This window comes from Mauremys reevesii, linkage group 25 (assembly GCF_016161935.1).
Source record: "Mauremys reevesii isolate NIE-2019 linkage group 25, ASM1616193v1, whole genome shotgun sequence".
Taxonomy (NCBI): domain Eukaryota; kingdom Metazoa; phylum Chordata; order Testudines; family Geoemydidae; genus Mauremys; species Mauremys reevesii.
The window spans coordinates 17,231,870-17,257,470 of NC_052647.1; the positions used below are offsets into that span (position 1 = coordinate 17,231,870).

Below are 25,601 nucleotides of genomic sequence, written 5' to 3' on the forward strand. Positions count from 1 at the left end.
GGTGGCCATGAGGTGCAGAGGAAGGGAAGTTGGTGCGGGGCTGGGGAGTGTAGGAAAGGGGGTTGGTAAAGGATTGTGGGGTGGGCAGGAGGGGTCTGTGATTGGCATGGGCCGGGGTTGTGCCAGGCTGGCTGGAGAAGGGCCATGGGGTGGATCTGAGGAGGGGGCGGCAGTGGGGGGGGGGGAGATTGGGACTGGGGAGGTTGTCAGGACCTGGGGAAAATGCTGCTGTATTCACACCCTGGGAACCACCGTGAAAGTGGGGCTCAGCACCACCCCCATTGGAGCTTTATTGGGATGCCCCCCGTGCAATAGCAGCTGTGGCACCGGGGTGCCTGCAAAGGCCCCATTCTCGCCTTCCACGCCCAGAAAAACATCCCAAACCCTGTTACACCAAACTGACCCTGTAGCCAGTGGCACCATCTCCCGGCCTGGTCATTGCGCCAAGCTGCCAGCTGCTGCTGCTGGACCTGGATGGAGGAGACGGGGCTGAGCCTGCCTTCGAACTGGGCCCTTTGGAGAGGCTTGCCTGGGCTGGGTATAGCAACCACTCTGGATTGTACCCGCCCTGGGTCTCAGCACCCCATTCTCTGCTGTACTCTGCGTCCCACTGATTGCAACTGGGCTTCTCGGGGCTCTGCCTCTTTGGACACCGAGCTCTTGCTGCCAGTCCCAGGGCAAAATCTATCTCATCTCTCCACCCCAAATTTGTCTGTCCCATACCTCCCCCGTCTCATCTGTCTATCCCGGGACCCATTAATCATTGTGGTGTCTGCGCTCCCCTTTGCTCGGTACCCTTCCCTCTTCCACAAGGCGGGTGGGGGTTATTTCATTGGTTGCTTTTGTAGCAGAAGGGAAGGCTTTGCCAGCTGATTCCTTCTGATCCCAAATCTCATCTTCCAGTCCCTGCCTCTTCACTCCAGGTTTTTTGCACTGTACCCCTGGGAGGGCGGGGGGGGGGGCGCAGCAGGGGGGCCGAGTGCCTTGCAATATTAGAAAGCAAACAAAGAACCACCTGGTCCCCTCTCTCTCCACCAGTCAGCGGGGCCTGGGATGGGGGCAGCGGGAACTGGACTGTACCAAGACAAAGCTCTGAGGTGAAGTGCAGAAGCTGCTAGAATTGGGAGTTCAGGCCACCAGCTCCCTACACGATCGATCCCCCGTGGGTCCTCCCACAGCTGCGTTTCACCGTAGAGGTTGCAATGCAAAGCCCAGCTCTCGCTAGGGTGACCAGACAGCAAGTGTGAAAAATTGGGATGGGGGGTGGGGGGTAATAGGAGCCTATATAAGAAAAAGACCCAAAATTCGGGACTGTCCCTATACAATCGGGGCATCCGGTCACCCTAAGCTTTCCTGCCTTTTTGCAGATTGATTCCCATCCGCACCCCTGACTTCCTTCCTCCCCCCATGTTGCTGACAAAGAGCCATGAAAGTGACTCAGCATCTTCAGGCCTCCTGCATGTCACAGACCCTGCAGACTCAAACCCAGCCCCCCGGGGGGGCCTGTAAGTGGCAGATCCATTGGGTGACACCCCCCCACCCCCGAAGCCAAGCCTGTACCCACACGCAGCATCTGGCTCAGCTCCACTGGCTCTGGCTCAGGGCCTGCCCTGTATTGTAGCTGCTGGTTCCTCAGGTTTCAGCATGACTCGGATTCCTGCAGCTTCCCCACCCGGCTTCCAGTAAAAGGATGCAGCAGCTCGGCTCGCTGGGTCCCCATATCCCGCAGGCTGGCGACACCCTTTGCTGACTGGCTCAGAGGTGTTTCGTTTTGAAGACAAAGAACTATGAGTTCTCCTAATGCCTTTCCCTTGGTCTGCCAGGGGGCAAAGGTTCCCTCTCTTAATTTTGCCCCTTTATTCTTAACGATGATCTCTTGGGCGCCCTCCATGCTTCCTTGGCCCCCTGGGGGATTGTCCTGTGCCTGGTGTAGGGAAAGTACATTGTCCTCCTTCCCACAGTATCTGAGTTTAATCCACATACCCCTGAGAGGCAGGGCAGGACTATTATCCCCATTGTACAGATGGGGAAACTGAGGCATGGCATGGCTACCCGACTTGCTCAGGGAGTCCGTGCTGAAGCAGGGCCCTGAATTCAGGTCTCCTGACCCACCGGACCATCCCTCCTTCCTAATGTGCCCCTTTATCTGTCAGCTGGCCAAGTTACACGCATTCCTCTCCTCTGACCCCGCCCATAAACGAACCCCTCCAGCCCCCGATCATCCTTACTGCTTGTCTCTGAACTCCCCGAAGAACTGTAGCTCATCTGAGCTTACACATGTGTACACAGAGACACACATGCTGACACAGACACATTAATGTACACACAGACATGCATGCACACACGGAAACAGACGTACACAGAGACATGCATGCTCACACAGATAAATGAATGCACACATGGACACACATGGACACAGAAACAGGCATGCACACATACACATGAATGCACATGGACATGTGAAACCACACACAGACACATGCACACAGAGACGTGAATGCACACACAGACACATGCACACAGAGACACGCAGGCACACATGGAGACGTGAATGTACACACAGACACATGAATGCACACATGGACACAGGTGTACACAGAGACACGCACACACGGACATGTGAATGGCACACATGGACACAGACACACGGGTGCACACACAGCATGCACCAAATACACACGTGTGTGCACAAACGTGCAGACGTGCACACCCGCACACGTACATGCATGTCCACACACATGTACACGAGGCCCCAGGTTTTTCCAAGGCCCTCAGCCCCTTTTCTGCCCGGTGCTAACAAGGATGCAGCATGATCAGCCCCCCTGAGAAGGCCCAGAGCTGGCTGAAGTGAAGCCCCGAAAGCTGAGGCTGCTCTTGGAGCTGTGGCTGTATCTGGGCCGGGCCCGGCCTCAGGCTTCAGCCCCGGAATTTGGCTTCCTTCGCTCTTTGTCTCCCTTAAAGCAGCAGCTGAACAAGGGAGGGGGGAATCCCCATGCAAAGGGGCCAGGTCCTTGGCACAGCTCCAGCAAAGTCAACCGCTGCCCGGCGGCATCAGCTGGCCCAGAGGGGGATTCTCGGGGCTCATTGAGCGTTTAAGGCCGGAAGGGACCATTCGATCATCTGAGCTCCTGGACAGCCCAGTCTGGAGAATGCCTCCCGGCGACCCCTGCCCTGAGCCGAGGAACTTCCAGCTGGCTCACGCACCTCCGGATGGTGGGACCCGCTGGGCACTGATGGCCTCCCTTGGCACTCGCCGGGTGGCCCTGGCGCCCAAGGCCAGGAGCAGAGAGGAAGGGCTGTCTGTGGGCCTGTGGGTGCCCAGGGACCCCGCCAGGGCTGCTTGGTTCCCTTGTGCCCCATCCCCGTCTGACATATGCAGCTTCTGCCCAGCTAAGCGGCCTCCAGGCTGAGTGTGGGAGGGAGGAAGGTTGGGCTCCTGCATGACTCTCGGTCCCAGGCCCCCCTCTTGAGCTCAGCCCCCCCATCCTCCCAGTGCTGGGACACCTTGGGATCAAGGGAGGGTGGGTCTGCTGGTTAGAGTCAGGACTCCTGGGTTCTCTCCCCAGCTTTGGAAGGGGAATGAGGTCCAGCGGTCAGAGCAGGGGGCTGGGGAGCCAGGACTCCTGAGTTCTCTCCGCAGCTCTGGGAGGGGAGTGGGGTCCAGCGGTCAGAGCAGGGGGCTGGGGAGCCAGGACTCCTGGGTTCTCTCCCCAGCTCTGGGAGGGGAGTGGGGTCCAGCGGTCAGAGCAGGGGGCTGGGAGCCAGGACTCCTGGGTTCTCTCCCCAGCTCTGGGAGGGGAGTGGGGTCCAGTGGTCAGAGCAGGGGGCTGGGATCCAGGACTCCTGGGTTCACTGGGTGCCCGTGGGTGATTCACTCGCCCTCTACTTTCTCCCTCCCCACCATGGGTCTGGTGCTGGTTCCCCCAGCAGGTTGCCAGTCTCAGCGCGGGCTGGGGGCAGGGCGGCATTTCCTCAGCCTGGCCTTCAGGACCCAGCGGTCTGGGGTCGGGAGCGGGGACAAAGGGACGGAGGCGGGCGGGAGCCTGGGGGCAGGGCAGGGGCGCGGGTCTGGCTCCAGAGACCCCTCCCCCGGCCTCTGGCTCCCAGCCGGGCCCTGCCACCTTAAGCGATCCGGGCCGCTCCACCTTAAGGGCGGGCGCCGTGGCTAAGCCCAGCCCGGTGCTTGCGGCGGGCGCCGGGGCTGGCGCAGGAGCGGGACCCGGCGCGGCTCACACGGGCGAGGCGAGGCCGGACCAGCGGGAGCGTCTCCAGCAGCTGCCCCCAGCACCCGCCCCGCGCAGCAGGCAGAGACCGAGCAGGATCCCCAGCGCCCCCACCCCCAGTGCCAGCCCAGCGCCCCCCCCAGTGCCAGCCCCGCGCCCCACGGCCCCCCCAGTGCTAGCCCAGCACCCCACGGCTCCCCAGTGCCAGCCCAGCGCCCCCAGTGCCAGCCCAGCGCCCCACGGCTCCCCAGTGCCAGCCCTGCGCCCCCAGTGCCAGCCCAGCGCCCCACGGCCCTGCGCCCCCAGTGCCAGCCCAGCACCCTCGGCCCTGCGCCCCCAGTGCCAGCCCAGCACCCCACGGCCCCCAGTGCCAGCCCAGCACCCCTCGGCCCTGCGCCCCAGTGCCAGCCCAGCACCCCACGGCCCCAGTGCCAGCCCAGCACCCCACGGCCCTGCGCCCCCCCCCAGTGCCAGCCCAGCACCCCACGGCCCTGCGCCCCCCAGCCCAGCGCCCAGCATGGCCGACCCCAGCACCGAATGCAGCATCAAGGTGCTGTGCCGATTCCGGCCCCTGAACCAGGCGGAGATTCTGCGGGGGGACAAATTCATCCCCCTCTTCCAAGGGGACGACAGCGTCATCCTCGGGGTAAGTGCCCCCCCCACCCGCCGGTGCGCCCCCCCCCACTCCCAACTTCCCTCCCCCCGCTGCGGCATCGGCCCCGGGCGGGGGGAAGGGGGCCCCCGTGCCCAGCGCACAAAGGGCTGGGGAGTTGTGGGGGGTCCCCCCAGCCCCCCCAAAGCTCTGTCAGCCCGAACTCTGCGGCTGTCGGGGAGGGGGTGGCAGGTGGCGGTGGTGGGGGGGTTGTATTGCGGATCCTCCATCCCAGCGGAGGCAACTGGGTGTGGCCAGCAGGGCTGGGGATTTGGCTACTGGTGTGTGACCCATAGAAAATAGGAATCGCTGGCTTCCATCCCCGGATGGGGACCCCCCCCCTTGCATCCAGCCCCTCCAGCAGCCTCATCCCCCGCTTCTGTCCGTCTGTCTCTCCCTAATCCGCAAAGCGGCTTCCTCACCCCCCCCCCCTCGACCTTGCGAGGGTGAAAGGTGAAAGCCCCACCCTGCTCGGGGACAGGCCTGCAGCCCCGGTGCCCCTGCGGGGCTGGCAGTGCCGGGGCGAGGGGGGCCAATGGTGCAGGTCGTGTGGGGGGTGCAGGTTGTTTACTTCAAGGTGTCCACGCCCCTGCCGCGCTCTGTCCGCGGCTGCCTGCCTGGCTGGGTGGTCGGGGAGCCTGGGATCCGGGCGAGGGCAGAGCAGGGCCCCGGGCCCCGGGGTGGGGTTGTCAAAATCAGCCCCTTGGTCTAGCCAAGAGTGAGGGTCGTGCTTAGCCCGGGCTGCCTCAGCAGGGTCTGGTATTGGGACGGGTGTTACAGACGCTCCAGCTGAGATGGGCCCCCCGTCGCACTGGGGCAGACCCTGACTGAGATCAGGGGCCTGCCCCCGTCAGACCGGGCGCTGCAGGGACAGAGTGAGAGACAGTCCCTGCCTCCCAGAGCTCCCAGGCTAAGTAGACAAGAGGTTGAAAGGGAAACTGAGTCACCGAGCAGGGGAGGGGAACCCAAGGGCAGGGGCAGAGCTGGGGTTAGAGGCCAGCTGTCCTGCAGCCCAGTTGAGTGTTCTAGCCACTAGACCATGCTGCCTCCCATAGTCTGCGTCCCCCAATCTGGCTCTTTCACCCCCCCGCCCCACTGTCTGACCAGAGCTGGGGGGCGTCTGTGCCGAGCGAAGGCAGGCGCCTGCACTTTTCTCCTCCCGGCATAAAGGCCCTTTCCTGTCTGTCCACGCGCCCAGCGGCGATGCCACCCGCCGGCCCTGTGGCTCTGTCAGCCCCGCAGCGCCTCCCCTCCATTGTGCCCGGCTCCAGACAACAACAGGACGGTCATTCCCCTCCCCCATCTCCTGCTCTCCTTCCCGTCTGAGGCTGGGGAATGGCGGGGGCAGGGGGCGGTGGGGAACCCACCGGAGCCCACGGAGTCCCCTCGGCGGGGGCTGTGCTGGCAGCTGGGGAGGGGAAGCTCTCTGGGTAGGGATTAGGCTGCGGCTCCTGGATTAACAAGCTTGATTGGTGCCCGCCCTGCAGCAGCTGGTCCTGCAGCTGGTCCCGAATCCCCCCTCCCCCCGCTCACTGCGGGGTCGCAGGCTCCCACCGGGCTTAGGGCCGCCGGGGGTTTGCATGGGGCCTGCGGTGGGGGAGGGAGGTTGAGGCAAGGCAGAGCGGTTCAGGGAGGCAGCCTGCGGGGCACCGCTGGGTGGCACCGCTGGCACAAGGGGTTTCTTAGCCCAGCAGGGAGGGACTCCTGGAGGCCTGAGTGACGGGGGAGCAGGGCCACGGGCCAGACTGGGTGTTGGGAGAGGGCTCCTCGGTGGGGGCGGGCACGGCTCAGCTCTGTCTGTGCGGCGTTCCAAGGGCACAAGTGGGATGAGTTTGCTGGGTCTTGGCCAAGTTCCCCATTCAGGCACGTCACCGCTTCCCCTCTGGGCTTGGCTTCGTTGGCATCTCTGCCCTGGAGTGAGCCAGACTGTGGGAGAAAGGGGCATGGGCAGGGGAGCCCAGGGCTGGGCTAAGAGGGGCTGCGGATCGGGAGTGAGGGGCACCGGCAGAGCTGGGGGGGCAGCAGGCACGGCACCTACCCAGCTCTGTGCCTGGCTCCTGTATCAATAATGTCCCGTGTCTCTCTTGAACTGGGGGTGGGATCTGGCCCCTCCAAGAGGTCGGTCAGTCCCCTGGCTCTTGGGTCCCCAAACCCCCCCTCCCGGGCATCCCAGCCCTGCCCCCCACGCCGTGCGTCCTGTCTTGGCACAGCTGGGCCTGGGCCGGGGCGTCTCCAGCACCTGGACAGCTCCCGGCGCCTGCCTGGCCTGCTGCCTCCGCCTCCAGTGGGGGAGATGGACCGGAGCCTGTCTGAGGCCTGTGTGTCCCATGCGGATCGGGGTAGGGGTGGGCACAGGCCTCACTCAGGAGGCCAAGACCCCCCCCCCCCGCATGCTGTCTCATCCCCCCTCCCCACATGGTACTTGTAGGGGGGTCCCTCCGGCCTGGGAGGGGGAGCTCATTCCTATTGAATGTTGCCAACCCCCCAGCCCTCTCCCAGCTGGTGCCCTGCCAGCCCCCTCCCCCCGGTTAACAATGCTGCAGGGAGGGGCTGTCTTGGCTCCAGGTAATGGGCTGGGGCTGGGGGGGGCTGGATGGGGGGCAGATGCTCTCCCACCCAGGGGGTGTCGAGCCACCGTCCCACACCCCCATTCCTGCTGCTGGGTCTGGAGCTTCATTCCCCCCCCAGCACCCAGGGGCTCTACCGGGGGGGGGCATCCCTGAGATCCTGGCTGTGACCCCTCCCCCCATGTTCTGCTCCGGCAGGACACCCTGACTCTGGTGCTCCCAGCCTGGCGGGAGCCCCCAGCCCCCAGCGGTGGGCACAGGCTGGGGGCAGCAGGCCAGGAAACAAGCCTCCCTGCTGGGCCTGGCAGTGGGAGAAGCAGCTGCTGGGGGGGGGGAGGAGGGGGTGCTCTATCTCTGTGTGTTGGCACCAGTCTCACCCCCTCAGTGCCGGGGGGGGGGGGCTCGGCCTGGGGGCCCGGGGGCTGAACCCTCCGGCACGGGGTGGGGGTCTCTGCCTGGGGACTGACCCCCCCATTTGCTTCCCCCCAGGGCAAGCCCTACGTCTTCGACCGCGTCTTCCCCCCCAACACCACCCAGGAGCAGGTGTACCATGCCTGCGCCATGCAGATCGTCAAGGGTGAGCAGGGGAGGGGCGGGGGGAGAGACTGGAGTTTAGCAGTGTGGGGAGGACGGGGGGGGCAGATCCAGGCTGCAGGGGGCGGTGCAGGGTGAGGAGGGGCTGGGGGGCAGTGGGAGTGAGGATGGGGTGGGTGCGGGGGGAAGGGGAGGGGAGTGGGGGCAGGGGCCCTCGCTTACCCCCGTCTCTTGTAGATGTGCTGGCCGGGTACAATGGCACCATCTTCGCCTACGGGCAGACGTCGTCTGGGAAGACCCACACCATGGAGGTGAGACAGGCGGGGCAGGGTGATGCCCTCCGGGGCGAGGTGCTGGGGTGAGGGGGGCTCAGTTAGCCCCTTGGCCTCCCCTAAAAGCTGCCGGGAGGGAGGGTTCTGGAGGTGGGCCCCCTCCCCAGGGAGACTGGGCCCCACGGCTGACCCCCCCCTTGCCCCCAGGGGAAGCTGCACGACCCCCAGCTGATGGGCATCATCCCGCGCATCGCCCGCGACATCTTCAACCACATCTACGCCATGGATGAGAACCTGGAGTTCCACATCAAGGTCAGGGGGGCCTTTGGGTCAGGGCTGGCGGGGGCTCTGGGGTGGGAGCTGTGGGAGGGGGTCCAGGGGGCTCTGGGGTGGGAGCTGTGGGGAGGAGGTTCAGGGGCTCTGGGGTGGGAGTCGGGATCGGCGCCATGGGGGGGGCCTCTGGAGTCAGAGCCGTGGGCAGGGGGGCCTCTGGGATTGGTGCTGATGGGAGACTGGGGGGATTTGAAGAGGGCCTCAGATTGGGGTGGGGGGCAGCACTGGGGATCTCTGGGGTGGAAGAGGATGGGGAGGTTTATGGGGGCCTGAGGGAGCTGCAGGGGGTGATCCTGGGGGTCCCTATGAGCTCATCTCCCTCCCTCCCCCCCCCCACGTCTGTGCTCATGTGGCTCCGTCTCGCTGTTTCCCAGGTTTCTTACTTTGAAATTTACCTGGACAAAATCCGGGACCTGCTGGATGGTGAGTGATGCCCCCAGGAGAGCAGGGGAGGGGGGCACAGATGAGGGGGTCGGGGGGTGCAGAGGGGGCTGCTATTTCTGCTTCCTGAGTGGCTGTGCTGGGGGAGCAGGCCAGGGGGTGCTATTGGGGGCCCTGTGTGATCCCCAGCCCCTGCTGCCCCCCACCTCCAAGGGCCCCTCCCTGATCCCCCAGCCCCCGCTGCCCCCCACCCCTGGGCCCTCCCCCCCACCATTCCACTCAGCCTTTTCTTTCCCCAGTGACCAAGACCAACCTGTCAGTGCATGAGGACAAGAACCGGGTTCCCTACGTCAAGGTGAGGGGGAGGGGTCCCCTCGTGTGGGGACGTGGGGGGGGCTGTGGTGGGGTGGGGAAGGGGACCTGGGCAGCACCCAGAGGGTTGGAAGAGAAGCACCTGCTGCATGAGGGGAAGTGGAGGGAGGGGCTGTGGGGAGCAGAGCGGAGGACCCCTGTGGGGTAGGGTGAGGAGCCCCCATTGTGAGATGGGGGCCAGAGGAGGGGCTGTGGGGGGGCACCATGGGGGTGGGGGGTGAGGAGCCCCCCATGTGAAGCTGTGGGGGTGGAGGACTGGGGGGGTTGATGGCCCCCCTGTGTGAGGCTTTCGGGGAGGGCCACCCTGAGGGAGGCTGTGGGGGTGGAGGGGTAAGGACCCCCCCCCACCCCTGAGGCTGACCCCCCCCGTCCCCCCCGCAGGGCTGCACCGAGCGCTTTGTCTCCAGCCCGGAGGAGATCCTGGACGTGATCGACGAGGGCAAATCCAACCGCCACGTGGCTGTCACCAGTGAGCAGCTGGGGCACCAGCCTGGGGGGTGGGGGGGGTGGGCAGGTACCCTGGGGCCAGGCCCTGGCCTGGGGTCACCATCAGCCCTGGCACCCAGGACTGGGGAGTGGGGGGGCTGGGCGAGCGGAGGGGAGCTGGGGCCCTGCTGACTCGGGGCTGGGCAATGGCACACAGTGCCCAGGGTGAGGGCTCTGTGCCCGGGGGGGGGCTGGTGCCAGCAGGCCTCCCACCCCTGCGTCTCCCCCTAGACATGAACGAGCACAGCTCCCGGAGCCACAGCATCTTCCTCATCAACATCAAGCAGGAGAACATGGAGACGGAGCAGAAGCTCAGTGGAAAACTCTACCTGGTGGACCTGGCTGGCAGCGAGAAGGTGCCAGGGACGGGGCAGGGTGGGGGGGGGCAGAGTGTCCGGGGGTGGGCAGGGCTGGGACCCCCCCCCTTCCACGGGTCCTCCAGAGGCACCGCCCCACCCTGCTTTGGGATCTCTGCCCGGACGCCTGGGTCCCGGGGGAGAAGGCCCTGCTCCCACGGGGCTCCTGGCTCATCCCTGCAGCCGAGACCCCTCTGGGAGGGCAACGCCCGGCAGTGGGTTGGGAGTCCCCCCCCCCCCCAGTAACCGACCCCCGCTCTGCCGGCAGGTCAGCAAGACGGGGGCCGAAGGGGCCGTGCTGGACGAGGCCAAGAACATCAACAAGTCGCTGTCTGCCCTGGGCAACGTCATCTCGGCCCTGGCTGAGGGGACGGTGAGAGACTCCCCCTCGCCCGGGCTCCTGGGGGTGGGTGGGATCCCCCTGCCCCCCACCCCAGAGCTGGAGTTCAGGGTCTCCCTCTCGCTCCAACCCTGACAGGCTCCTCCCCCTTCTCCTCACCTCCTCTGGGGGACCTGAGCCTGGCTACCTCCTGTGCCCTGGGCACTCCTCTTCCCCCCCCCAGGGCACCCCCCATAGCCCTCCTCTGCCCTGGGCACCCCTCCCCCTAGGGCACCCGTCCCAGCCCCTCTGTGCCCCAGGGCGCCCCTTCCACCCCAGGGCACCCCCCATAGCCCTCCTCTGCCCTGGGCACCCCTCCCCTCGGGCACCCGTCCCACCCCCACCAGCCCCTCTGGGCCCCAGGGCACCCCTCCCACCCCAGGGCACCCCCCATAGCCCTCCTCTGCCCTGGGCACCCCTCCCCCCGGGCACCCGTCCCATCCCCTCTGTGCCCCAGGGTGCCCCTTCCACCCCAGGGCACCCCCCATAGCCCTCCTCTGCCCTGGGCACCCCTCCCCCTAGGGCACCCGTCCCAGCTCCTCTGCCCTGGGCACCCCTCCCCCTAGGGCACACCCCATAACCCCCCTCTTCCCTGGGCATCCCTCCCCCATAGGGCACCCGTCCCATCCCCTCTGTGCCCCAGGGCGCCCCTTCCACACCCGGGCACCCCCCTAGCCCCCCTCTGCCCTGGGCACCCCTCCCCTTGGGCACCTGTCCCAGCCCCTCTGTGCCCCAGGGCGCCCCCCATAGCCCTCCTCTGCCCTGGGCACCCCTCCCCCCAGGGCACCCGTCCCACCCCCACCAGCCCCTCTGTGCCCCAGGGTGCCCCTCCCATTCCCGGACACCCCTCCCATAACCTCCCCTCTGTGCCCCTCCTGCCTCCCACCTGCCTCCCCCACGATGTTCCGGGGGGACCCAGGGTGTCAGGGGGCGACTCACTCCCACCTGCTCGCAGCCTGAGAGCGCCCTGGCTGTGCCCGCCGGGGGAGACCCGCCCAGGCCCTGCCGGCCGCTGGTGGCCCACATGCTCGGCTGTGGGCTCCACGAGCCCCCCTTGCCCTCTGCAGGCTGGCGAGTCCCCCGGCCACAGGGAGCGCCCCCCGGGGTCAGAAACCAGTTACAGACCCTTCCCGCTTCGTCCCAGCGCCCCCTCCCCCCTAACTCCTCTCCCGCGCCCCTTGCAGAAGAGCTACGTGCCCTATCGGGACAGCAAGATGACGCGGATCCTGCAGGACTCGCTGGGCGGGAACTGCCGCACCACCATGTTCATCTGCTGCTCGCCCTCCAGCTACAACGACGCCGAGACCAAGTCCACCCTCATGTTCGGCCAACGGTACCGGAACAGTGCCCGTGGCGCTGCCCGTCTGCTACCCCGGGGGTCCCCCTCCCTCTGGTGCCAGCCGGTGCCCGTCTGCTACCCCGACGGTCCCGCTCCCTCTGGTGCCAGCCGGCGCCCGTCTGCTACCCCGGGGGTCCCCCTCCCTCTGGTGCCAGCCGGCGCCCGTCTGCTACCCCGGGGGTCCCCCTCCCTCTGGTGCCAGCCGGCGCCCGTCTGCTACCCCGAGGGTCCCGCTCCCTCTGGTGCCAGCCGGTGCCCGTCTGCTACCCCGAGGGTCCCGCTCCCTCTGGTGCCAGCCGGTGCCCGTCTGCTACCCCGGGGGTCCCCCCTCCTTCTGGTGCCAGCCGGCGCCCGTCTGCTACCCCGGGGGTCCCCCTCCCTCTGGTGCCAGCCGGCGCCCGTCTGCTACCCTGGGGGTCCCCCTCCCTCTGGTGCCAGCCGGCGCCCGACTGCTACCCCGGGGGTCCCCGCTCCCTCTGGTGCCAGCCGGCGCCAGTCTGCTACCCTGGGGGGGTCTCCCTGCTCGCTGGGCCCGCAGGCCCCCTCCCTGAGGGGCCACCCGCTGCCCACCCGCTACCCCTGGTGCAATTCCCCCACCCTCCTGTGTGTGCTGGGCACTGGCACTGTGAATCCCCCTGGGGAGGGGCCGGGAGCAGCAGGCTGGATTCCCACCCCCACCCCCCCGCAGCCGGTCACAGTCACCCCCGACCTGGAAGGGAGCCTGGAGTGGCCCTAAATCCTCTCAGGAGCTGCCAGGGCAGGAGCCGGGAGAGGCTGAGGGCTGGTCTGGGGTCGCTTGGTTCCCCATGTTGGGGTGTCCTGGATCCAGGGGGTGGGCAGAGCCGGGGGCGGGGGAGAACCAGAGGGGGTGCTAGGAGGAGTTCAGGGGAAACCCCAGCTGGAGAGATCATTGCGGCTTGGGGATCGACTCCCCGGGGGGGCTCTGGGGCAGGGCTGGGGGGTGGGCTGGTTCGTGGGCCCCATGTGAAAGGGGCCTCCGCCCCCCGCCTCCCCTCCAGGGCCAAGACCATCAAGAACACGGCGTCGGTGAACCTGGAGCTGACGGCCGAGCAGTGGAAGAAGAAGTATGAGAAGGAGAAGGAGAAGAACAAGACGCTGAAGGAGACGATCGGGAAGCTGGAGGCTGAGCTGAGCCGCTGGAGGAACGGTGAGGCCGGGCCGGGGGACCCAGGCATCCGAGTGGGGAGGGGGAGCTGACCCTGCTGCTGGAGGAACGGTGAGGCCAGGCCGGGGGACCCAGGCATCCGGGTGGGGAGGGGGAGCTGACCCTGCTGCTGGAGGAACGGTGAGACCGGGCCGGGGGACCCAGGCATCCGGGTGGGGAGGGGAGCTGACCCTGTCCTGTGGGGAGAAAGCTTCGCTCTCCAGGGCTGAGTTTCTGGCCATCCCTGGGGGCCAGTGGAGGGGTCCCTGTTGTCCCTGTTTTGGCTTCAGGGGGTTACCCTGCCCCCCGTACCCTCCCCAGGGGAGAACGTGCCGGAGACGGAGCAGCTGAGCGAGGAGGAGAAGCCGGCGCCCGACACCTGTGACGAGACGCCCGTCAACGACAACGCCTCGTCCATCGTCATCCGCATCTCCGAGGAGGAACGGCACAAGTACGAGGAGGAGATCCGCAAACTGTACAAACAGCTGGACGACAAGGTCAGCCAGGATGCTGCCCCCCCCAGTGCCCGCTCCCCCTCCCATTGCTCCCCATTACTGTGGCCAGCCCCCTCCATTCCTGCAGCCCCAGGAGATGTGAGGGGGCACACAGACCTCTGGGTGCACTGTGCCCCCCCCCCGGGCTCCCACTCCAGGCTTACCAAGACCCCCACCCCAAACCTGCCAGCCCGTACAGGCCAGAGAGCCCCCCCTGCCTGACACCTCCATGTTTCCAGCCCCATCTCTGTCCTCTGAGCCCAGGGGTGCCGCGCAGCAGATCGGGGGGCGCCCATGGGGCGGATGGTTCTGACCCTCCTCCCATCTCTTTTCTTCCCCCCCCGCAGGACGACGAGATCAACCAGCAGAGCCAGCTGATGGAGAAGCTCTCGCAGCAGATGCTGGAGCAGGAGGAGGTGAGAGGCCAGGGGGTCCCGGGAGGGGGCTGGACCCCAGGGGAGCCCCCTATTCTCCTGGCGGGGGCGCTTGCCTGGGGCTCCCTGCCTGACCGGCTGTGCCCCACCCCCAGCTGCTGGTGTCGACGCGTGGGGACAACGAGAAGGTGCAGCGGGAGCTGGGCCGGCTGCAGGCGGAGAACGACTCGGCCAAGGAGGAGGTGCGCGAGGTGCTGCAGGCGCTGGAGGAGCTGGCGCTCAACTACGACCAGAAGGCGCAGGAGGCGGAGGAGAAGGGGCAGCAGAACCAGCTGCTGGTGGACGAGCTCTCCCAGAAAGTGGTGAGCGGGCGGCGCCGGAGGGGGGGGGGGCCTGATCCGGGGCTAACCCAGGCTGGGCTCTGAGCTGCTCCCCCCTCCCCACCCCAGAGCACCCTGCTGGCCCTAGAGACGGAGCTGCAGCGGCTGCAGGAGTTCGGCGCCCGCCAGCGCAAGCGCGTGGCCGAGGTGCTCAACGGGCTCATGAAGGACCTGAGCGAATTCAGCGTCATCGTGGGCAACGGGGAGATCAAGCTGGTGAGAGGGGGCGGGGGCAGGGAGGGGGTGGGGTGGGGTGGGAGGAAGGGAGGCGAAGGGAGGAGGGGGCAGAGGGCGGCTCTCAGCGGGGTGGGGGATGAACTGGGTGGGAGAAGGGGGGATGGAGTGGAGGGGAAGGGGGGATTGGGTGGATGGGAGGGGGCAGGGGCGGCTCTCAGTGGGGTGGGGATCGGGGTGGGAAGGGGGCCGGGGTGGGGATGGGGACGGGGCAGCTCTCAGCAGTGTGGGGGAAGGGGGGCGGCTCTCAGCTCCCTGCCCCCCCAGCCGGTGGAGATCAGCGGGGCCATCGAGGAGGAGTTCACGGTCGCCCGGCTCTACATCAGCAAGATCAAGGCGGAGGTGAGGGGGGTGGTGAAGCGCTGCCGCCAGCTGGAGGCGCTGCAGGTCGAGTGCCAGCGGAAGATGGCCGTGACGGGCCGGGAGCTGGCCGCCTGCCAGCTGCTCATCTCCCAGGTGAGGGGCGGGAGCCGCGGGACGGCAGAATGGGGGTCGTGGGTAGGGGCTGTGGGCTGGCTCCTGGGCTTGGGGCGGGGGGGGAGGGCAATGGGGGTGGGGCTGTGGGGCGGCGGCTGGCGGTGATGGGGCCGTGGGGTTGGGGCCGGGTGTGATGGCGATGGGGCCGTGGGGCTGAGGCCGGGTATGATGGGGATGGGGGGCCGGGCCGCATGGGATGGGTATGGGGGCCCGGGACCGGGTGGGATGGGGCTGTGGGTATATGTGATGGGGCCGTGGGGCTGAGGGCAGATGCGATGGGGCTGAGGGCGGGTGTGATGGCGCCGGTTGGGATGGGGATGGGGCCGGGGCCGTGGGGCGGAGGGCGGGTGTGATGGCGCTGGGGCCGGGTGGGATGGGGATGGGGCTGAGGGCAGATGTGATGGGGCCGTGGCCGTGGGGCTGAGGGCGGGTGTGATGGGGATGGGGGCCCGGGACCGGGTGGGATGGGGCTGTGGGTAGATGTGATAGGGCCGTGGGGCTGAGGGCAGATGTGATGGGGCCGTGGCCATGGGGCTGAGGGCGGGTGTGATGGGATGGGGGGCCAGGGACGGGTGGGATGGGGCTGTGGGTAGATGTGATGGGGCTGAGGGCAGATTCAATGGGGCCGGGGCCGTGGGGCTGCCCGCAAGCTCAGCCCCCCCTCCCCGCAGCACGAGGCCAAGATCCGGTCGCTGAGCGAGTACATGCACAGCGTGGAGCTGAAGAAGCGGCACCTGGAGGAGTCGTACGACTCGCTGAGCGAGGAGCTGGCCAAGCTGCAGGCCCAAGGTGCGTGTGGGGGTCCTGCCCCTCCTGGGCCGGGGGCTGTGGGGCGGGGTGCCGGGGTCCCCCTAACCCTCTGCTGCTGGCCCTGCAGAGACCGTGCACGAGGCAGCCCGGAAGGACCAGGAGCAGGATCTGATCCAGGACGCCGACGAGGTCAAGGTGTGTGGGGGCGGGCAGAGCCGGAGCGCTCTGGGGGGAGGCTCTGTGCCCTCTGCTAGGGGGATGGCAGGGGTCTCTGTGCCGGGGACGGGCTCTCTTCCTCCCGCCTGCCTTTGCCCCTCATCCTTCCCCACTCACCAGAGGAGCAGAATATTGGAGGGGGGGCAGGGCAGTGAGGAATCTGGGGCCCTAGGATGGGGAGCCCAGTGGGGGGAAATCTAGGGCCTGTTCGGCGGGGTGGGGGCAGCGAGCCTGGCTAGGCAGTCTAGGACCCCCAGGCAGGGTGGGGACGAGGGGCCCGGTGTGGGGGATGTGGGGCCCCCAGGGCAGGATGGGGGGCCCCGTGTGGGGGATGTGGGGCCCCCAGGGCAGGATGGGAGGCCTGGCGGAGGGGGATGTGGGGAGCCCGGTGGGGTGGTCTGGGGCCCCGGGGGTGGGTTGGGGGGCTGTGGGGCCCCCGGCGGGGTCCGTCTCTAACCGTGGCCCTTGTGGCGCAGAGGGCCCTGGAGCTGCAGCTGGAGGGGCACCGGGAAGCCCACCACAAGCAGCTGGCCCGGCTGCGTGACGAGATCAACGAGAAGCAGAAGGTCATCGACGAGCTGAAGGAGTGAGTGACCCCCCCCCCCCCGGCCTCCAGATACCCTGCAGGGGGAGCGGGGGGTGTCCCGGATGGGGCAGGGGCTCAGGATCAAGGGGGGGCCGGATGGTGCCCTGACCCCCCAGCCCTGACTGCGCCTGTCTCTGTCCCGCCGCAGCCTGAACCAGAAGCTGCAGCTGGAGCTGGAGCAGCTCCGGGCCGACTACGAGAAACTCAAGAACGAGGAGCAGGAGAAAACCATCAAACTGCAGGAGCTGACGTGAGCCCCCCCACCCCACCTCGCCGCAGCCCCCCTCCCCCCAGTCCCGGGGCTGAGATTCCAGCCAATTCAGCCCCCCCTAGTCCCAGGACCGGCTCCAACCCCAGGGGGGAATGTGGGGCCTGACCCCCGTCTCCTCTGCCCTCCCCCAGATTTCTGTACGAGCGCCACGAGCAGTCGAAGCAGGATCTCAAGGGGCTGGAAGAGACTGTCGTAAGTATTGGGGAGCTCCCCAAAGCGGGGGGCGGGGGGAGGGGGGAAACCTGCCCTGACCTCAGCTCCGTCCATCTGTCTCTGCCCCAGGCCCGGGAACTCCAGACCCTCCACAACCTGCGCAAGCTTTTCGTTCAAGACGTCACGACTCGAGTCAAGAAAGTGAGTGGAGTCCAGCCTGGCTGAGCCCTGCCCCCCGAGCCGGTGCCAGGCCCCCCGGCCCCAGTCCTGCCCTGCCTCTGTCCCCCAAACCCGTGCCAGGACCCTCATCCACAGCCCGGCCCCAACCTTCCTGGGCCGGTGCCAGTCCTGGCTTCCCCAGCCCTGTGCCCCGCTGAGCTGGTGCCAGCCCCCCCCCACGAACTCCCCCCTGCCAGCTTCGCCATGTGTCCATGCTTCACCCCGGTGCCCACCTCCCTGTGCCCCCCAGAGCGCAGAGATGGAACCCGAGGACAGTGGGGGGGCCCATTCTCAGAAGCAGAAGATTTCCTTTCTTGAGAACAACCTGGAGCAGCTTACAAAGGTTCACAAACAGGTAGGGGGGGGGGCCAAGCGCCTGGGTTGGGGGGCAGCTGGCGCAGGAGTGGGGGGCTGGAACGAAGCCAGCGTGGAGGGGTGGGGAGGGCTCAGCTGGAACTGGCTGGGGGGGGGTACTCGCCGTGAGCGGGGTGCCCGAGGGCACCGAGTGGGCTGTGCAGACTGGCAGGGGACATGCCCCCTGCCCTGGGGGTACAATCTCTGTGCCACTGCCTGGCACCGGGCAGGCCCATTGGGGGGCTGGAGGGAGGTCACAGGACCCCACCTCCCCGTTGGCATCGTCTGTTTTTATTTTCTGATCCATGTGTGTTGTGCACTGCTCACGAACCTCCATGCCCATCCTGAGCCCCCCTCCCCTGCTGCCCAGCGTGGGCTGACCCCACCAGTCCATCCCCCCCCCCAACAGTGCTGCCAGTGCCCTGACCCCACCAGCCCCTGGCTGGGTCTGACCCCGGCTAGTGCCGTCTGCAGCCACCTCGTCTGGGGCACCCCCCACCCTGGGGCATTAGCACGACCATCACCACGGCGCCTGGGCTGAGAACGCCAGACTCATCACCACTTGTCATGCACTCTGGGGTGCAGGAGCTGCTCCCGGAGGGGGCGCCCCGCCGGGGAGATCGGGCAACGCCCCCCGCCTTGTTCCCCTATGAGAGGCCCCCTTCCCGGTGGTGGGGGGCAGGGGGGCTGTCTGGGCCGGCTGGCACTGGGGTGCACGGAAGCGGATCCTGGGAAGTGCATGCCCAGCTCCCAGAGCGGGGAGCACGAATGTGGGCTTTGGCCGTGTTTTCCCCCCCTTCCCCCCCAGCTCTGCCTGGACTCCCATCCCTGTCAGCCCCTGCCTAGGCCTCTCCCTCCCCCACACCCCATCTGGCCCTGCCTAGCCCCCTCCTCTCCCCCCAGCCCTGACATGTGCCCGTCTCCATCCATTCTCAATATCTCTCCAGCTCCCCCTCCCGTGGTGCCTTGGCGTCCCGTCCCCCCGCATCCCTGCGCTGGGGGGGGGCATATCTCCCCGTCATGGCGGAGAGGGTGTCAGGCTGCTGCCGCACAGCAGGGGGCACCTTGCTGGTCCCCTGTGCCCCCGAGGGGCTGAGTCCCGGGTGTGTGGGGGGGTAGCACAGCGCCATGGGGGAGGGGGTGCAGCCACTTGTCCAGGCTCAGCATAACCTGGCCCTGCCCATGGAGCCCTCCCCAGTGTCCTGCCCGCTGCTGCTGGGCACCCGGGCCGATGCCCTGGGGCCTGTGGGAGGCAGATGGGGTGCGGGAGCTGCCCCCAGGTGCCGCGCTGTGTTGAGTCACTGCTCTGTGTCCCCTTTCGCTGCCTCTCCCTAGCTGGATCTCTGGGTCTCCAAGGTACCGTACCCCCCCCCCCCACCCGCCTGCTCCCTCGCCGGGCAGGCAGGGCTGGGCCGGGCAGGAAATGTTTGCAGAGCTCACTCGAGGGTTCAGACGTGGCACCTCCCTCCCTCCTGAAAACCTGCCCTTCCCCAGCCGCAGTCGGGACAGTCTCTCCGTGCCAGGGACAGGGCCTGCCAGGAGCCTGGGCACTTTCCCTCCCCTGGCAGCAGCCCTGAGTGCCCCTTTCTCCCTGTTCCCAGGGAGGCAGGGGGCTGGGGCAGCACCCGGGATGGGCCATGCAGGATAGGGAGGGTCTGTGCCCCCTCCCTATGGGCACCCCTCAGGCAGGTCGGGCTGGGCCCTCATAATGGAGCGAGGTAAATAGTCGTGTCTGCCAGGGGTCTGTTCCGGGCCCCGTCCTATTCAACAGATTCATAACTGAGCTGGAAAAAGGAGTAGACACAGAGGTGGGAAAACTTGCAGCTGATACAAAACTACTCAGGATAGTTAAGTCCCAGGCAGACTGCGAAGAGCTACAAAAGGATCTCGCAAAACGGGGTGACTGGGCAACAAAATGGGGGATGAAATTCAATGTTGATAAATGCAAAGTAATGTGCATTGGAAACCATCATCCCAACTCTACATCTGAAATGACGCGATCTCAATTAGCTGTTACCATTCAAGAAAGAGATTGTGGAGTCGCTGTGGATTGTTCTCTGAAAACATCCACTCCAGGTGCAGCGGCAGGTCAACAAAGCAAACAGAATATTGGGAATCGTTAAGAAAGGGACAGATAATCAGACAGAAAATATCATGTGGCCTCTCTATAAATCCATGGTAACGCCCACATCTTGAATGCTGCGTGCAGATGTGGTCGCCCCATCTCAAAGAAAGATATATTGGAATTGGAAAAGGTTCGGAAAAGGGCAACAAAAATAACTAGGGGTCTGGAACGGCTTCTGTATGAGGAGAGATTAATAAGACGGGACTTTTCAGCTTGGAAAAGAGATGTCTGAGGGGGGGATATGATAGAGATCTATAAAATCATGACTGGTGTGGAGAAAGTAGATACGGAAGTGTTATTTACCCCTTCTCATAAACACAAGAACTAGGGGTCCCCAAATAAAATTAATAGGCTGCAGGTTTAAAACAGACAAAAGGAAGTATTTCTTCACATAACACCCAGTCAACCTGTGGAACTCCTTGCCACAGGATGTTGTGAAGACCAAGACTATAACAGGGATCAATAAAGAACTCGATAAGCTGATAGAGGACAGGTCCATCAGTGGCTATTAGCCAGGCTGAGCAGGGACGGTGTCCCGAGCCTCTGTTTGCCGGAAGCTGGGAATGGGCGACAGGGAATGGATCACGTGATGATTCCCTGATCTGTTCATTCCCTCTGGGGCACCCGACATTGGCCGCTGTTGGCAGACAGGACACTGGGCTGGATGGACCTTTGCTCTGACCCCGTATGGCCGCTCTTATGTTCTCTGCGGCGTGATCTCAAACACTTTCCTGCCCGCCCCTCGCCCGCGGCGGCTGTGCCAGACGGCGACTGTCCCTCTCCACCCCGCTGCAGCTTGCCTCCCGCTTCCACGCTCCCCTCTGCCACGCGCTCGGCTTCTGCTCTCCTGCCACCACTGCTGCCTGCATGCCACACGCCTGGCGGCACGGCCTGCTGGGGGCTTGTGCCTGGCAGAGCTGGGGGGGGGCGGCCTGGAGACGGTAGGTACCTGGCCCCCACCTCCCTGTGGGCCCCTCGGCTGCCCCGCGGCCCTCCAGCCTTTCAGCCAATGTGTGCCCTGCGCCATGCAGCCTCGAGTCTGGCTCCACATGGGGGGGGGGGGGCAAGGAAAGGGGCATGAATTTGGCCAAGTCTCCATGGGCACAGGAGAGAGAGCGCCAATGGGGAGGTGGCCCATGCCCCTAGACAAGGGGCATGACCCCCATGCCCTTCCCCATGCTGCCCCCCTTGCCAAAGGGGTCCCGACCTCAACACGCTAGCAGGGCCGAGAGAAGGAGGGCAGGTTGCTGGAGACCCCGGCCCTCTACAAGGCCCCCTCCCTAGAGCCACCGGTCACAGCTCCCACCACCGCTCTGTCAGCTGCCCTCTGCGTGGGAATCCCGGTTCCCCATCGCTCCCCGGTGCAAGTGATGGAGCACGGGGATAAATTGATCTGTGGAACTGCCTGCCTCAGGAGGGTGCTGAGGCTGAGAGCTTAGGGGGCTTCAGAGCTAGGAGCAGGGGGTGCATGAGCACATCCCAGAGACGGAGTGAGAGGGGCTGCAAACCCCCCAGCCCCAAACCGATGGGGTGGAGGTCTCCCTCCAGGGCAGGTGACCCCCTTAGCCTGCTTCTGGGGGGTGCTGGGTCCTTTCCCTGGGGCGGAGGGGCAGGAGACGAGGCGAGATGTGCCGTGGCTCCCTGCAGAGGGTGGGGTGGGAGCTGGCTGCTTCCTCGGGTGTGGGGGGGAAGGACTCCGGGGGGGCTCTTGTCTCGCCTCCGCCGACACCCCCTTGTCTCTCCGGCGCCCCCAGCTGGTTCGTGACAATGCAGATCTGCGCTGTGAGCTTCCTAAGCTGGAGAAGCGGCTTCGGGCTACGGCTGAGAGAGTTAAGGCCCTGGAGGGTGCACTGAGGGAGGCCAAGGAGGGGGCCATGAAGGACAAGCGGCGCTACCAGCAGGAGGTCGACCGCATCAAGGAGGCCGTGCGCTACAAGAACTCCACCAAGCGCGCCCACTCGGCGCAAATCGGTGAGCGCCCCCCCGGGCTCAGTGGGGTCCGTGCAGATGGGGGCAGGGCACTGGCCTTCTCAGGGCACTGCCAGACCCTCGAGCCAGCATGGCATAACGCCCCCCCTGGTTCTCTGGGGGCCATGCGCTCCCCCCAGCTGGCCTGTCTCAATGCCCCATCTGCACTGGGGGGTCCCAGGGGCCGTGATTCAGTGGCGGTTTCTTCCTTTCAGCCAAGCCGGTGCGGCCGGGGCACTACCCGGCCTCGCCCACCAACCCCTACGGCGCCCGCAACTCCGACTGCGTCAGCTACACCAACAGCCTCTTCCAGAACTACCAGGCGGCCTACGGGCAGGGCTCCGCCCCAGACGCCTAGTGAGTGCTGGGGATGGGGGGACGGGGAACCCCTGACGGGGGGGCTGCCACGCATGTGCCCACCCCCTCCCGCAGGTGTACCCTGCCCTCTGGGACCCGTAGCCTGGCCTCAGCCCGACCAGCTGCCCTGTCGGGTGCCGGTTACAGAGGATCCAGGCTGTGAGCCTGGCATGGATCCCAACCCATAGCGGGGGTGGGCACTACCAGCCCTTGGGGCAGGGATCCCCCATTTGTCACCCCTGGCGTGTGGGGCCCGGGGCTGCCGGTCCCTGGGCCGTGGCCCCCCGCGAGCGGCTGTCCGTGCTGCGGTTCTGACGGCTCCGTCTGTCTGGGTCTCCCCTTGCTCAGTTTTGCCAACTCCTCGTCCAGCAGCGGCACGGGCTCCTCCAGCGGCCCCCTGGCCCCCTACCAGAAGCTGAGTGTGGATAATGGTGAGAGGGGCCCAGCCTGCATGGGGGGGGGGGAGGCACTGCGGGGTGGGGAGCGGGGAGCTTGGAGCCTTTGGATGCGTCGGCTTCAGCTGCGCGGAGCGGCTGGGTGGAGGCTGCTGCTGGGGAGTGGGCGGCTGAGGCTGGGGAGGGACGGGGCCTGAGGTGGCCATCTGCTGGGGACCAGAACCTGCAGCCCATCAGAGACCCCCTGATAGCCAGGGCCCGTCCTGGGAGAACATGCCAGGGCCCCTACCCTGAGGGGACCCCTCTATGGGGCTGGCTGCCAGGATGATGGGGGGGCCGGGCCTCCCCCTGACACTGCACTTTCCTTTCCATGTCTGCCGGGCTGCAGGGAACGCCACAGACATCAACGATAACAGGTGAGGCCGGGAGCCCCCGCGGGGGGGCTGGGGCCTGGCTCAGGGAGTGGCCAGCAACCCACAGGGCGAGGTTGGAACCGGGCATCCCCCAGCGAAGGGGCATCCCAGGGAGGGCATCGTCCACACCCCAGACAGCCCTGGGTTCAGGCCGTCTGCCCCGGGGTTGGAGCAGCCGGGCCCTGGCCTGGGGAGGGGGTTGGCACTGGGGGCAGGGAGGGAAGGGGGCTCCCGGGGCACAGCTGGGGGCAGAGCTAAGCCCCCTCTCTGCCCACAGAAGTGAGCTGCCCTGCAGCTGCCAGGCTGACGAACAAGCTAAGCTGTTCCCCCTTCACCAGGAGACAGCAGCCAGCTAATAGCGCAGCTGGTGAGTGCCCCACCCTGCTGGGTACCGCCCGGCCCTGCACCCCCTGCCCTGCCGGGTACCGCCCGGCCCTGCACCCCCTGCCCTGCCGGGTACCGCCCGGCCCTGCACCCCCTGCCCTGCCGGGTACCGCCATGACCCACCCCTCCCGCCCTGCCGGGCACCGCCCAGCCCTGCACCCCTGGCCCTGCCGGGTACCGCCCCGCCCTGCGGGCTTCTGTCCCTGCACCCCCCGCCCGGCGGGGGACTGCCCCATGGGCCTCTACGCCCCCCCCCGCTGGGTACCACCCTGCCCCATGGGCCTCTGCCCCTCCCCCGCCATGCCGGGTACCGCCCTGCCCCACCATGCCAGGTACTGTCCCATGGGCCTCTGCTCCTGCCCCCCACGCTGGGCTGCCCTGCCCCACTGGCCTCTGCCCCTACCCCCATTAGGGATTCCTTGCTGTCTGCATCCTCCCAGGGGACCCCCCCATTGCACCTGGCCCCCACCCCCTGCCGTAGCGCTGTCGCTGCCCCCCAAAGCCTTTCAGTATCGCGTGCGCCACCTTCCCACAGCCCCCCAGTGTCATGGTGGCACTGCCCCGCCAGCCCCCCGATATCATGCCTGCACCCTTGGGTGCCTTCCCCTCCTGTCTCTCGCACTAACCCTCCCCCATTGTGTGTCGCCCTGGGGGTCCTACCATGAAAACTGCTGGGGGGTTGCCCCTCCTCCTGCCCCCAGGTCAAGCCGGCCTTCCTCAGCACCCCGTTAGCTGGTGGGGCAGGACCCCTGCCCGGCACAGCGCTGGCGGGTGAGCAAGGCTCAGCCTGTGGCAGGTCCGTGCCGTCTGGGGCAGCCTGAGATCTCACCCCCTCCCCTCTTCTCTTGTAGTTTCTAACTGGGCTGGAGGCCTCTGCTCAGCATGCTGCTCTCTGGCTTCCCGGGGCCTCTCTACTAACCCCCGTCTGTCCGTCCGTCCGCGCGTCTGCCTGTCCTGCTCTCTCGTCTCCTGTGTCGTTCCCCAGCTGCTGCACTCGCTGTCTCGCTCTCTCTCTGTCCTTGCAAGCTCGTCGGTGTCATAGCTTGCCTGTCGGGCCCGGATCCGGCCTGCCTGGGGCTGGCGCTCCGGCCGGGCTCGGCCGAGGAGCCGGCGCGGTGGCACCTCCGGCTCGGCCCGACCCACCTTGATTTTAAAATGCCTTAAGCAGACGCCACGAGGAATGTCCGGCATCGAACCCAGGCCCCCCGGGACAAGCCCCTCTGCACCCTGCAGAGAGGGGGGTATTAGCCATTTCACCCCACATCCCCTCATCCGCCTCCCAGCCCTGGGCTCCCAGAGCCCGTGGCACCCCCGGGCGCTGCCCTTCCCCCTGAGGCAGAGGGGCGCCCTACGCGTAACCAGCAGCAGGGCCGCCTGGCCAGGCCCTGGGAGCTGCTTTCTCATCTCAAGGGGTGAGCGGCCCCCTGGTTCCCAGCCGCTGGGGTGGAAGGGGCCCCGCAGCGCATCCAGGTCTGTGCCTCCGGCTCTTCCCTCTGTCCCCGTCCCCCCCAAGCTCGCCCAGCTGCCAGCACTGCCCCGGCCCAGCCTGGCACCCGGACTTGGGGCTGCAGCGGCTGCCGAGTGGCCGGCCGTCCCTTGCACCCGGGGAGACAGCTGCTCGCCCCAGGCTGAGTCCCCGGCCTCGCCCAGCGTCAGACTAACCCCCGGAGAGCCCGTGTCCCCAGCACAACCGCAGGGCGGCCGGCTCAGCTCTCGTGCCCAGAGGGGGGTGGCTCCTGCGCAGGGCAGAGGTACCCGTGCTGGCGCTCGGGGCTGCACTCTGCATCCTGCCCCCAGGAGGAGTCCTACCCCCATGGTGCTGGGCCCCTTCCTGCTCCGGGAACCTGTCTCCTCCTTAGCCTCGCTGCCTAGGCTACTGATCCTGGGGTGTGTGCGCCCCGATCGTCTCCTCTGGGTGCCTTCCAGATCAAGGTGGGCTCCCTCAGAGCTCGCAGGTGGGGGGGCTTTGGGGGCAGAGGCGCTATGCTAGAAAATGGGGGGACGCTGCCACGGTTGTGAAATCTGCCTGGGGGCTTTGCCCCTCCTCCCCGATGCCCATTATACAGCTTAGCCTACAGGGGCCGGGCGTCCTGCCCGGTGCTGTTCTGGACAAACCGAAGCTGCTAAACCCACCTTGGTGTCTTTTTTTCCTGGGCCGGCAGGCGGCCGCCTCTAGCTTGTGTGTGTGTGTGTGTCCCCCACCCCCTTCTCCCGTCGCCACCTCCGCTACGCCCAGAGCAGAGCAGGCCCGGGGGACCCTCGGCCCAACGTCGGGGTCACTCTGCCCCACTCCTGTGAGGCGGGAACACGCAGGCCCCGCCCGCTCCCCCTCTGCTCACATCACACCAAAATGTTGCATGTTGGAGTAAAAAGTGTTTATTTAAGAAAATCA

The 25,601-nt window shown here is 66.8% G+C and overlaps 1 protein-coding gene across 2 annotated transcripts; it reads left to right on the plus strand.

Moving 5' to 3' along the window:
- The first annotated feature begins 4,704 nt into the window (after positions 1–4,704).
- Positions 4,705–25,601, plus strand: KIF5A (kinesin family member 5A). Of its 2 annotated transcripts, XM_039514848.1 has the most exons (30): positions 4,705–4,869; positions 7,932–8,019; positions 8,214–8,287; positions 8,456–8,560; positions 8,956–9,004; positions 9,262–9,317; positions 9,716–9,803; positions 10,052–10,176; positions 10,445–10,549; positions 11,740–11,888; positions 12,914–13,062; positions 13,381–13,556; positions 13,901–13,969; positions 14,083–14,289; positions 14,377–14,523; positions 14,809–14,997; positions 15,690–15,807; positions 15,896–15,963; positions 16,461–16,570; positions 16,719–16,820; positions 16,973–17,033; positions 17,124–17,195; positions 17,464–17,568; positions 18,903–18,923; positions 21,447–21,663; positions 21,876–22,017; positions 22,366–22,448; positions 22,801–22,828; positions 23,103–23,192; positions 24,061–25,601. In XM_039514848.1, exons 1-29 carry the CDS (start codon positions 4,741–4,743, stop codon positions 23,179–23,181), a joined length of 3,111 nt encoding a protein of 1,036 aa, XP_039370782.1. In that variant the 5' UTR covers positions 4,705–4,740; the 3' UTR covers positions 23,182–23,192; positions 24,061–25,601. The 2 variants fall into 2 exon arrangements, with proteins under 2 accessions (XP_039370782.1, XP_039370783.1); XM_039514849.1 differs by lacking the exon at positions 18,903–18,923.